A 13,047-nucleotide genomic window follows, 5' to 3' on the forward strand; every position below is an offset into this window, starting at 1 on the left:
TTGCTTTTGTTCCAACTCTCCTTTCTTTCTTAAATGTTTTTTTTTTTAAATCTGCCTAATGAGATGGTACAAATACATCATTGTGCTCCACAGAACATTCTGCAGCTTGGTAACAGTGGCAACCAGCTGTGAGGAAGCCAAAGTGTTCTAAGTACTTACTGTATGCCACACACGCCAAGCCAGCCTTCAGGGAGCCATGGGCCAGGTCATCCTCTTTGCCCCTGAGCCGTTCCTTGTGAGTGGGAGCCTGGATTTAAGTATGAAGACTGGTATGCAACATGGGGCAGGGAATGTGGCTTAGTGGTGGAGTGCTTACCTAGCATGCATGAAGCCCTGGGTTCAATTCTTCAGTACCACATACACAGAAAAAGCTGGAAGTGGTACTGTGGCTCAAGTGATAGAGTGCTAGCCTTGAGCAAAAGCAGCTCAGTGTCCAGGCCCTGAGTTCAAGCCCCAGGACTGGCAAAAAAAAAAAAAAAAAAAAAAGAATGGTATGCAACAGAGAGAGACAACAAGAACACACAATACTTGGGATGAAATGAAGAGGAAATGGGATGTTGGAGCTTAGGACTGCAACTAGAGGTGGTTAAGGGACACTGAGGGACCAAGTAACACAACTTTGAGTTTTAGTTTTATCCTGAGGCTATGAGCAGGATCACTGGAGATTACTACACAGAATGAAGAAATATCATTCAAAGAGTTACCATGTTGGCCAGGCATGTTGGTATATTCCTGTAATTCCAGCTGTGTGGAAAGCAAAAATAGAAGGATCTGGCCCTAGGCAAAAAAGGAAACCCTCTCCAAAAAACAACTAAAACAAAAAGGAGGAAAGGGTGTAGCTCAAATGGGGCTCTACCTGCCTCACAAGCATAAAGTCCAGAGTTCAAACCCCAGTCCCACAAAAATAAATAAATGAAATAACAAAATACCTTTGCTGTTCATTCTACTGAGGTCAAAAACTAGGAAATCAAGCCAAGCACTGGGGGCTACACAGGAGGCTGAGATGTGAGGATTGTGGCTAGAAGCCAGCCCAGCAGGAAATCTGTAATATTCTTATCTTCAACAAACTACTCATAAAAAGTGGAAGTGGTGCTATGGCTCAAGGGGGAGAACACTAGCCTTAATTGAAGAAGCTCAGGGACAGCACCGGACCCTGAGAGTTTAGGCCCCAGGAGCAGCCCAAAACAAACAAACACACAATACACACACACACACACACACACACACACACACACACACACACACACACACACACACACACACACAGAGAAATCAAATAAAGTGATTATTCTCAATAAATGTAAAATCTACACCAGATCCAGCTTGTGTGTGTGAATCCTGGGGAGTTACCCCACACCCCCCTAACCCCCACCCCGTCCTTGGGGTCTGGGTACTGTTGATTTGGACAGGATAATGGTCTTGATGACCTGATTTCCCAAAACAGAAAAGAGAAGAAAACAGCAGAAGGGAAGGAGCTGGAGCTGGAGACCTGAGCGATCTGAGCGCAGCCCACCGAGAGCCAAACTGAGGATGGAGGCCGAGCAGCACAGGGACATGGCTGGGCTTCAGGGGTCTCTAGGCCTCCTCAGAAGGCAGAATCTAGGCAGCCCGAAGTCCAGTAGGAGTTTGTAGAGTTTAGATGCTTCGTGAAACTTTCATGGATGGTGAAAAAGGAAATGAGTTCATATTGGTAACAAGATTTAAAACCCCTATCAGTGCTAAATGAATCCATTGTTACATTGCTATGATGTGAGCAATGTCCTCCTAGAGCCAAATACAATCAGCCCCATACTATAGTCAAGACAAGACTCACACAGTAGCCCAGGGCCCGGGACCAGCAAATGAAAGAAATCCACCATGAACCACGTCCTTCTGCCCACTCGTAGTCTAGTGTCTTTCTACAAGACTATTCCACACTAGACCCAGTGTAAAGAGCTTGTTTGATTTGGGAAGGAAAATAAATGTGACTAACCCTAAGACAGTTGCAAGTTAAGAATGACTCACATGCAAAATAGAGATGGAAGCTTGTGTCGCTGATGGGGTGAGCTTTCCCACAGTGGCTGCCTTCTCCGTCCTGGGCTGCTTCAGAGCAAGAGGAAAGAGCCAGAGAAGGCCCTGCCTCTCCCCGCACAGGGACCACAGTGGGCCAGGGCTGCGCAGGAACTTGGCATTGCTCACCTGAGCTTTCTTTATTGCCAACTTACACCTGAATGCATCAGAAAGCATCTAACTGTAGAGTCCTCCTGACCTGTGTCTGCCTGCTTACTAACTAAGCATCTACTTTGGCCTTTCCCTCTAGTTTGTATAAATCCATCCCCAGTTCTCCAGACCCTATTATGAAACCACTCTCCAAGCTCAACCCTCAAGTGAAAAATGCTAAGGCTCTCCAACCTTCCTATTCTCTTCTTTCCCTGCAGGTTTACACTGCGTCCATATCCTCTGTATAAATATAAGCATTTCTTAGACATAGTTGCCTAAAGAATGAGCCTCTATCTGAAATTCTAATTGACTTTTCAGTCACTGATAACCTGATCACAAATCCCACTGTAGATAACGTCAAGACCGTGAACTGTTTTATGGACACTAACCAAAGTCATTTATTTACCTGTCCTCTGAGACAGTCAGGACAAATATTAAGTCTATGTCTCTTAGATACTACATTGCCTGCAACATAGGGCTAAATCGTGTTAGGGTTTCCTCTATTACTAAGTTACTGGACATTCACGGTTTGCAGGGCTAGAACTTGTGAGTTGACAAATGGCCATGCATATACTCAACCAGACCAGCGTTTTCTATGTCAAGACAGCATGTCTGTATGTGGCAGTTAAGTCATGCATGGGCTGTGCCCCGCCCCCTGCTCCCCCCTCCCCCCGTCCTGTGCCTTAATTTCACATCTGCCAAAGCAGGCCTGATGATTTGAAGTGTTTACACAATCCACTGTGGAGCTGTGAAAAATGAGCTATATTTGTAAGCATTTCTGAAAAGGAAAGGGATATTGTCAAAGCATGTACAGCATTTTTTAAGAAATTGATTTTTTAAATGTATTTAAAACACAGTTTTCCTAAGCTTCATTTTGTTTAAAAATAACCCAAGCACCCAAAAGTACATTAGGAATTGGTACAGTTTTTTTTTAAGTTTATACAGTTTTGATGTTTCATGGATGGTGAAGGACAAAGGTACATCTGTTAGTGTAGGGGACACCGTATTTAGAGTTTTAGGGCTATGGCAGAAAAAAAAATCTGACAGAAATCAGGAAATTTTAATGGTGGAGGCAGTGTTTTACTCCTGGAGGGTAGAGACAAAGTTGGCTTTATTTTTCAACTTTCTGGCTTTTTTTCAACTATTGTTACAGCTATATAGTTGTTTAAACAAATGTCCTTGAATTTCCTTAATATAAAAAATGGATTCTTAATGAATCAATCCCAGGGAATACTTGAAAATGGTTATTGTCTGAGCAAATCAACTGGCCCTTGTGCTATGGACATGCATTCTAGAAGTCGCAGAGGCAGGACAGGAAACCAAGAGTATGTTCACATTTTTACCTAAGGAATGTCAAAGTCAGAAGTAGCAATCTTTCCTTTTAACCTCATCCTTAAATGCCCAGCGTTAAACGGCTTTCAAACATGGATGGTTGAGGGATACGACAAAGTATATAGGATTCTAGATGCCCATATACAGTGAGACCGAGAGAGGATAGTCTTACGAAAAGAAAGCACCAAAACTGTGATACCCAAGTACATTTTCAGATGTATAGAAAGGAATATACAAACTGAAATGAACTCCAAAGATAAGGAAGCAAAGGAGCTTTCCTTAATTTGTCTTTTCATTTTTTTAGATGACTCTGTATTCTTTTATCTCACAGATGGTGTATACCCGTGCACACCTGAAGGGGGCGGGAGGAGGGCACAGAATCAGTGGAAAATGGGTGAAAAGGTGCAGCAATGGGGCCCATCATCTGTGCTGGCACTGATGAAAGTGAACCAAGCAAGTCCTGGGCAGAGATGAGAGGGAGGGAATGAGAGAGAATGAAGGAACAGATGAAACTAAGCAAAAGGAAAGAAATGTACTGATTACCTGATGTATGTAAAGGTATGTTTTAGAGGTGATATACCTCTAAAACAACAATAAAGTAACTAAAAAAATGGATGGTTGTCAGGCACCGGTAGCTCACGCCTGTAATCCTAGCTATTCAGGAGGCTGAGATCTGAGGATCGTGGTTCAAAGCCAACCTGGGCAGGAAAGTCCATGAGACTCTTATCTCCAATTAACCACCAGAAAAGTGGAAGTGGTGCTGTGGATCAGGCGGTAGAGCACTTGCCTTGAGCTGAAGAGCTCAGGGTCAGTGCCCAGGCCCACAGTTCAAGCCCCACAAAAAAAAAAAAAAAAGATTGCCAAATTTTAATTACTAAATAAATAACACCCAAGTCTATGAAATACAAGAGGGCATGCCAGAAGATGGTAAGTTGAAGGCAAAGAGGGAAGATACTTTTCACACTCGCTTCAGTGATTGATACAGGATCTGGGAAGGGTTTTTCCACGTTAAGTGGAGAGACACTGAATAGAGAATTCTTATGGTGAATTTGATAGTCTGTGGAGGGACAGGGCTTTCATCCCACTGCAAGGACAGGTTAATGCAGGCCTCTGGTAGTACACATCACAGCATTTTTTAAAATTCATGGCACAATATCTTTATAATTTTAGTGATAGTTGGCTTCCACATTGGCACACTGCTTTTAAAGAAGCAACAACTCACTTTATCTGAGTAGCTTCATTTTATGTCCCATACACCAACAAAAAGTTTCACCAGTGATGCAAAGTAGATTTGCCCATAAATACTTTAAAAATTACAGCAAGTAGCCAGGCACTGGTGGCTCATGCCTGTAATCCTAGCTCTTCAGGAGGATGAGATCTGAGGATCAGGATTCAAAGCTAGCCTGGGCAAGAAAGTCTGTAAGACCCTTATCTCCAATAAGCCAACAGAAAACCAGAAGTGGAGCCATGGCTCAAAGTGGCAGAGCGCTAACTCTGAAGAAAAAAAAAAAAAGCTCAGGGACATTGCCCAGGCCCTGAGTTCAAGCCCCATGACCACAATGACAACAACAACAACAACAGCAAAAACCAAACAGCCAGGACTTCTCGCTGTAGCTCATGCCTATAATCCCAGCTACTTGGGAGGCTGAGATCAGAGGATCACTGATCCAGCCTAGGCAGATAAATCTGTAAGATTTTTTTCTTTAATTAATCAGCAACAAGCTGAAACTAGAGGCAGCAAGAGCACAAAACCTTACATCCAAGAACAAAATCAAAAACAAACAAACAACAATAAAATAAACATGAAGCTATCAAAGCAGCCTATACTTTAACATTTAAGGTTGTCATCAGTTCGAAGTTATGTGAAACTCGTTCCAGGGGAGATCAGAGCAGAAATATAAGGAGGTAAGTCATACTGTACAGAAAATATGCACCAGTGTCTATCATGGCTCTGACCCAGCTACTCAGTATAGACACTCATATCAGTATAGCTCTTTTGAGCATCTAATAACATCCCTCTCCTATAATACAAGGTTTGATCAGTGTTAATCTGTTATTAGATAAAATTTCATGGTAATGTGGCTTGAAATCAGAGCTTCACACTTGCAGGTCCTCCACTGCTTAAACCATGCCTCCAGCCCTTTTGGCTTTAGTACTTTTATGCCATCTGGATTATAACATGTGCCACTATATCCAGCTTGTTAGGGTAAATTTCCCCCCAACTAAACTAGTTATCTCTTATCTCTACCTCCCATATCACTAGGGTTTCAGGTGTGTACCCAGCTGTTTTTGCTCTTGACATTAACTTGTTTGGGGAAGACGCTGGAGGAAAAAGCTACCTTCCTGATTAGGATAAACAGGTGACCAAGCTTCCCCAGAAAGACTTTCTGTAGTATGGATTTACAGAAAGACCAGGTCCTGATTACTTTTTCCCTGTCCTATCATGTCATTCAGAAGCAATTTTTTCAGCTTGACTCTTTGTTGTCACCACTATCTTAGGAGATTGTGTTCACTTTCACAGTCTCACCTTTCACCTGGAAGCAGACAATTCCAGAGCACAAATTCTCAACTAGACTTCCTGCTAACTATGGTGGGTAGAGAGATGAAAGGACAAAGACAGATAGACAGAGAGTCAGACAGAACCGTGATAGTGGTTCTTACATGTGTTCACCTGATGGGAGTATCATGGGGAGGTTTTTAAACAAAAAGCCATTCTGACCCCTCTGTAGAGACTAATTATAGTTGGCTAGCATGATGTACAAAGACTGGGGTTTTAAAAAGACTTACATCTAGGCAGATTGGCTCAAACCTATCATCTTAGCTACTGAGAAAGTAGATTGGGAAGACCAAGGTTCAAGGTCAACCCCTGGCAGAAAGTTCAAGAAAGTTCCTCTCAACCAATAAAGGTGGATATAGTACCATATGCCTGTGGGAAGGATAAATGTGGGTAGAAGTATAAATAGGACCATGGTGGTTCAGGTCAGCTTGAGCATAAATGGGAGACTCCATTTCAAAATTAAACACAAAGAGAGGGCTGGGCATATACCGTAAGTGGTAGAGTGCCTAAGTTCAAACCTCAGAACCTCATAAGTAAATAAGTAAAAAATACATCAATAAAGAAACACAAGTGATTCTAGCAAGTGGCTGGAATCCAGAACACCTACTCTTAAGACCTATAGAAATGACATGGCACCTGTGATACAGATCTGCCTTCCAGAATGTTCGGTCTCCTTGGGAAGAAAAGACTAAATGGAAAGTGATTACAGATAGATGACCAGTAAGTACAAAACATCCATGTTCCAAGAAAACCAGGACTTCCCAGGTAAAGAAGGTATTTTTTCAAGTAAAGGATTAGAATCTAATAAATCTGCCTTTTGGAACATTTGTTTTCAAAATGTTAATATTACTGTACAAACCAATACCCTTTAAAAAGACAAAATGTCAAAAGTAAAAAAATAGGTTTACAGTAAAATATAAATGCATGCTGGATGCTAGTGGCTCACATCTATAAACCTAGCTGTTCAGGAGACTGAGGTCTAAGTACTGTGGTTCAGAGGCAGTCCAGGCACACAAAGCCATGAGACTGAAGTGGAGGCCTGACTCAAGGGGTTAAGCACCAGCCATAAGCAAAAAGGCAAAGCAAAAGGGGGAGGTCATAGTACTGTCAAAAACATACAAATACGTAAATAATATATATGTCTGTGTACATATAGATGTATGTATATATATATATATTCCAAAGGAGCACTGTTTTAATCCTTATTTTTAATTGTAGAATGAAAATCAACTTAATGATATTTATTTAATGAATCATACATTTCTAAAATAGTACAATGAGTTTTGCAATAAAGTAAAAATCTATGCTGCTACCTATTTGCTTCATAGTTAATCAAATGCTCAATTATAAATTTAAGGAATACTTCAGAGAGTAAGAATTTATTTATTTATTGCCAGTCCTAGGGCTTGAACTCAGGGCCTGGGCACTGTACTGTCCCTGAGCTTCATTTGCTCAAGGTTAGCACTCTAGCACTTGAGCCACAGTACCACTTCTGGCTTATTCTGTTTATGTGGTTCTGAGGAATTGAACCCATGGCTTCATGCATGCTAGGCAAGCACTCTACCACTAGGCCACATTCCCAGCCCATGAATTTATTTTTAACTAGAAAGAATCTGTTGTGAGTGCTTATTAAATTGGTTAAAAGAGCTGATAATGTTACATTCCTCTTCATTAAAGCTGATTATCCCCGCGCCAAAGAATCAGCACACAGGTACATCTGGAAAGTATTTGTGCAAAGGCCTGTGTGCATATCAGGTACATATTTAGTACTTGTTTGTATATAACATATGATAAGCTCTAGAAAGTAAAGCATATCACAGTTAGCAAAGTTGCAGATAAGAAGTCCAAGATATTACCAAAGTAGAGGTTAGAGGGAAACTATTAAAATGACACAAAACATAGCTTGAAAACAAAGCCCAATGTTCTAGGAAGCACTTTCCTTCAGAGCATTCATTCTCATGGGAAGTCTGGTTCATAAGGCAATGTCTCAACCACCTGCCATCTTGAATTGTTCAGAAAGTTGGCCATGACAGACAGGCTGCCAGGATAGATCTCCTATCACGTTTCTAACCTGCTTGAAATGAAATGTCTTTGAGCTCCTGCTCACTAGGGAACAATCTGACCTTCTCCCACGTTATTTCAGTGCTTCAGGGCATCTGTCTCTTCGTGTAGTCTTATTTCCATCTGTGTTGAAATGGAAGCTATTGCTTGGATTTACTACAAATCACAAGTAAAATAGAAAATATTTTTTAAACTTAGGGTCAAAATTCAAAGAAATAATTATGTTGCTTTGTCTCAAGTCCATGTAAATAATTGTGTGTATATGTGACATGTGTGTGCACAAAACTTTCAATGAATCAAAAAGTCACCAGTGAACACTCTATGGGGAATAAGGCAACACCAAAGTAATTAAAACCCAAAATGGGGCTCACTGACTTTCCCTTGAATCTAATTTTGATTCCAGACTCTGGTGGCCTACAGTTCTAGCTACTGGGTAGGCTGAGATCCAAGGATCACAATTCAAAGAAAGCCTGGACAGAAAAATCCAAGAGACTTAATCTTCCATTGCTGGGCACAATGCTGGAAGTGGAAGTGTAGCACAAGGTACTGACCAGAAAAACGCCAAGCGAGAGCATGAGGCTCTGAGTTCAAGTCCCAGCACCAGCACAAACAAAAACAAACAGCTCCTTTTATCTTCCAGAGTACAGGCCACTGTATTAGATTCTCAAACTACATACCCCAGATGTTTCCTTAATTTCCATCCATGAGCAGTATAGTTCCTCCTGCCTATGTATCCACTCACCATGCTCTAATAATGCCTAACTAGCTCCCCCCATCCCATTCCCACAGCACCTCTCACATCATCCATTCCAACAACAGCTACCTGACTGCTGTCTTTACGTAGAACTCCTTGTTTCTCCCCACTGGCCTCTCCACTGCTTCCACAACCACCCTCAAAGAGCGTGTAGAAAATGTGTTCATGAAGCCAGCTGCTTCAGTGTTTTGATGGCTCTCTAGAAAATCCAACAAGCATTGAGTACTGAGTTGAGTACACACCTCTTAACATTCATTGCATATTATCATATATTGTTCTACTACATTCTTTTCATGTCCTTCATAACCATACTACCAGAAGGGCACCTTTGCTGCCTTCCCCCATTTGCAGATGAACAATTCGTAAGCCAGCAGTGTGTATCACTCATTTGTGATCACAGCATACAGGAGGCACAGCTAGCATTCACCTAAGACGATCAGGCACTCCTGATCACATTGCTGTAAACCTTCCCCAATCAGCCCCCAGGTAACCCTCCTGAAGCTTTCAGTAGGAAGCCCGTCAGCGGCGGTGGACTTCTCAGACTTACGTGAATGCACGCCAAAGATCAAAACACAGTACCACTGCGACAGAATGTGAGAAGGGGGAGGTGCCCTCAGTGGTGGCCGCCTGCTTTCCAAACGAAAGCATCTCCGATGGCTCCCACAAAATGACTGAGATCCAATGAGTCCATCAACGTCTGCAGAACGGTCCCTAGTACTCTCTGCCCTAAAGAACGTGGAGTGACATTCCCAAATCACTGCACACTGCCATCGGCATCTCTTCTCATGGGTCAGGTAAGAAGGCCTTGGCAGAATGACTTGGCTGTAGTCATGGTCACAAGTTTGTAATTATAAAGGAGCCTCTGTACAAGTTATAGAAAAGGGTAGGGACTGCTGAAATTGCTCTGACATATTCTACACACACACAGTTTGATAAATATTTCATTGTTATTCCAGGAAAAGCTTTTAAAGGAAGACCTAAGCCAGCAATTATGGGTGAGAGATGTCTTCTTCTCTGAGAGTGGGAATGTCAGCTCTTTACTGCAAAGGGGAAACTGGACAGACTCACCAGGGCATGGCCACCCCTCACATCCTACCCAGGCTCCCCAGCGACTCCTCTTCCCTTATTTAACAGCACAAACCACAAATATCTCTGACAGAGCATTCTGAGTGATAAGAATAAACTCAAGGCACACAGCTTGATGGGCTCCACTGTTGTGTCTCTGCCAGCAACTACCCAAAGCTCTACGTGGGAAGTCATGCTGGAGGAAGCCTGGATGTTAGAAATGGATGGTCCAGTTGTTAGGACTGATGCCCAGTTTAAGCTGTGGTGCTCAGATCCACTCCTTAAAAGCATTTCTGATTAGAAACATGTAGGCAAATATTCAACATTATTGTCTTACGTAAGTTGAATGAGAGAAACTGCAGCATTCTCAAGTTAATTGGGCCACGTGGCAAAATGTAAAAGATACTTCAGCTGTGGGTGTTGTTGATTTGGCTACCTACTAGTAAATGCTTTCCCTAGAATGAATACAGTTTTGAAGGCCTGTTTACATTTCCCTCTTGGAAGAGAGATGCTTAGGTCATCAAAAAGTGACCATCAGTATGATTACTGATGGCCAATGACAAGCCATTGTAGAAAAATGAGGGAGGGGGTAACAAGTTCAACAAGAAATGTACTTACTACCTTACGTAGGTAACGGTAACCACTCTACATCACTTTGACAATAAAGATTTTTTAAAGAAAGATGTTATTTCTGAACTATTTATATAATTGAAAGGCCTGTCATTTTGTTTAAAGGTATGCATGTCTATATATGTGATTATACCTAAACTTGGAAGAAATATAGAAACTGCTGCTTTAAAAGTCATTCTATGTAATGCATAAGTATTCTTAAAACTTGTCAGGAGCTGAGGCATTTTATTAATGGCATTTAACAGCATAAACAAATATAGCTACGGATTGTACCAACAGCCCCCAAAGCTATAGTTAGCTAAAACAGAAAATAATAACCTTTCACATTTTTGAAGCCTACCAAAAAAAAAAAAAAAGGTTGCTACAGTACACTGTTTCACTGTTTCTTGCCTTTTCTTAAATGGCCTATAAATAAATATCTGAGTCACTTAAGACAGGCATTTGCTTGAATTGAAGTGATAATTCTGCCAGAACGTCAGGATAATTAATTGTGGGTGGCAGAACTTTGAAATGAGGCTAAATTAGGGATTCTGGTTTATTTATTTATTTTTCCTTCACTCCCCTGCTATAATTAGAGGTGATCTTCAGATTCTGCCTTGTCATAGAATAACATACCTACGTGCTTTCTTGACAAGCCCTGAAACAGGGGTTCATGACTAAAGTGGAGGGTATAATGCATATGCATGAAGACAGCCTTCTCCTACTATTACTACTATATACACACACATGTGCACACACACATGCAGGACCTCACATACACACACAGGCGTGCATACACTCCCCTTATGCTGCAACATTTCAAGCACTTTAGAGTTTTCATCCCTAATATTATACCATTCCTATTTACATTTTGGTACCTTCAGTGTCAAAGGCAAAGTGATTTTAGTCACAGCCTTCTTCCTAGTCTGTCATCAAACCACCCAAACATGCTGCCTTCAAAATCTGGCTGCCTAAGGTACCTTCAGCAAGGACTGAAATAGCTACATTTCCTCAGGGAATGCTTTCCCACGGAGGGTGGTCTTGGGATGTCAGGATGCAGACCCCCGCCAAGGAGAGCTGCTAGGGCTCTAGGCACTGAAGGGCATCGCCGTGTAGCTGAGACCAGCTGAATAACAGTAAAATGAGTTTTGGGAGACAGAACCGAAACACAGCCAGGAGAATTCTGCACCAAGGACTGACAACACCAAATGGGGAGCAACCCCAGAGTGCAGCCTACTCAAATTTCAATACAGCCAAGAAAGAAAGAAAAGTTCCACTGCCAAGTAATTGTATGCTAATCAATTAAACTGACGAATTAAACATTAATGAGCCAATATACTTCTCCAGTGATGTTTGTCTAGCTGTCAGGTAAAAGACATGACAAACAAATACAGTTTTAAAGGTCCTGGATGTCCACTTGTATCTGTACCCTGAAATTAAAATCATTGGAGACTGAAGCATGTTGACATAGCATCCAACTATGAGGATGAAAGCATCAGACCAAACAATTCTCATGTTACTCGTGCAGAGCCTATGGAAATGTTTTCTAATTTTATGTTTGGTTCACCTCATTAACTCCATGTACCTTGCATCATTAACGAGGTGCACCTCTGTCCTAAGCACAAAAGGATCAGACATCATACTCCCTACAGCCTCAATAAAACAGCAGTGGGGTCATGCAAAGGGGTGACTGGGGCTCGCGAATCACCCTTCTCAGTTCCCAGACTTCAAAGCAAACGCGAATTGCCTGATAGACTCGCATCACCTCGGGTTCACAGAGTCCATGCCTCCCAGACTGGAACAGTGAAGTACAGCACACCAGCAGCACATAGGCAAATCTCCTGCAGTAAAGGACTGCAGACGGCAAAGGAAGCCAGCAAGCTAGGGAGAATACAGGCTGGTTTTACCTACCGGTGTGATCCATGCTCAGGAATGAGGAGTCCTGTGGCTGGCAGCCGGCAAGCCCTGGCTCATCTGGCTAAGGAAGCACTCTGCTCTTCTACTGCTTATCAGCCCTGGCTGGCACACACAGCATACTTCATATGCACTGTCTGCAGGAGCCACCGCCAGGAAATTTATATCTCCAAGGATGACAAACAGCCATTAGCTCCATTACAGGCTGATTAAGAGAGACTGAGCCTATCAACTGGGTACTTGAATCCCCTGGGGTTTCTACCTCTGTTCTAAGTAAAGGAGGAATACAAAAAAAAGAAAGAAAGAAAGAAAGAAAATCACTTCAATGTTGATCATGCTACTTATTGTATGCAGAGAAGGGGGTGGGGCGGGGGGAGGGGGGCGTACACATGGTACACTAAACAGAGTGCTTTCCAAAAACTGCCAGAGCCAAACTGCAGTTAGAAGAAGATGCACAGATGATTAAAAGGTTAAAAAGAAGAACAAGAAGAGGCAGCAGAAGGAAATCTCTCAGATGACTAGAATAGATGATCCTTTCCTGGCGCGCGCACGGGGG

General features: G+C 42.2%; 1 protein-coding gene across 1 annotated transcript in view; it reads right to left on the reverse strand.

Moving 5' to 3' along the window:
- Phactr2 (phosphatase and actin regulator 2) overlaps positions 1 to 12,730 on the reverse strand; it is a 159,898-nt gene extending 147,168 nt beyond the window's left edge. The window contains exon 1 of the mRNA XM_070010656.1: positions 12,489 to 12,730. Within this exon, the coding sequence (XP_069866757.1) occupies positions 12,489 to 12,501 (13 nt within the window). The 5' untranslated portion in view covers positions 12,502 to 12,730. The remainder of the gene's footprint in view (positions 1 to 12,488) is intronic.
- Between the last annotated feature and the right edge of the window lie 317 nt (positions 12,731 to 13,047).

The sequence above is a fragment of the Dipodomys merriami genome, unplaced genomic scaffold (genome assembly GCF_024711535.1).
Source record: "Dipodomys merriami isolate MVZ:Mamm:240054 unplaced genomic scaffold, mDipMer1.0.p SCAF_8, whole genome shotgun sequence".
Taxonomy (NCBI): Eukaryota; Metazoa; Chordata; class Mammalia; order Rodentia; family Heteromyidae; genus Dipodomys; species Dipodomys merriami.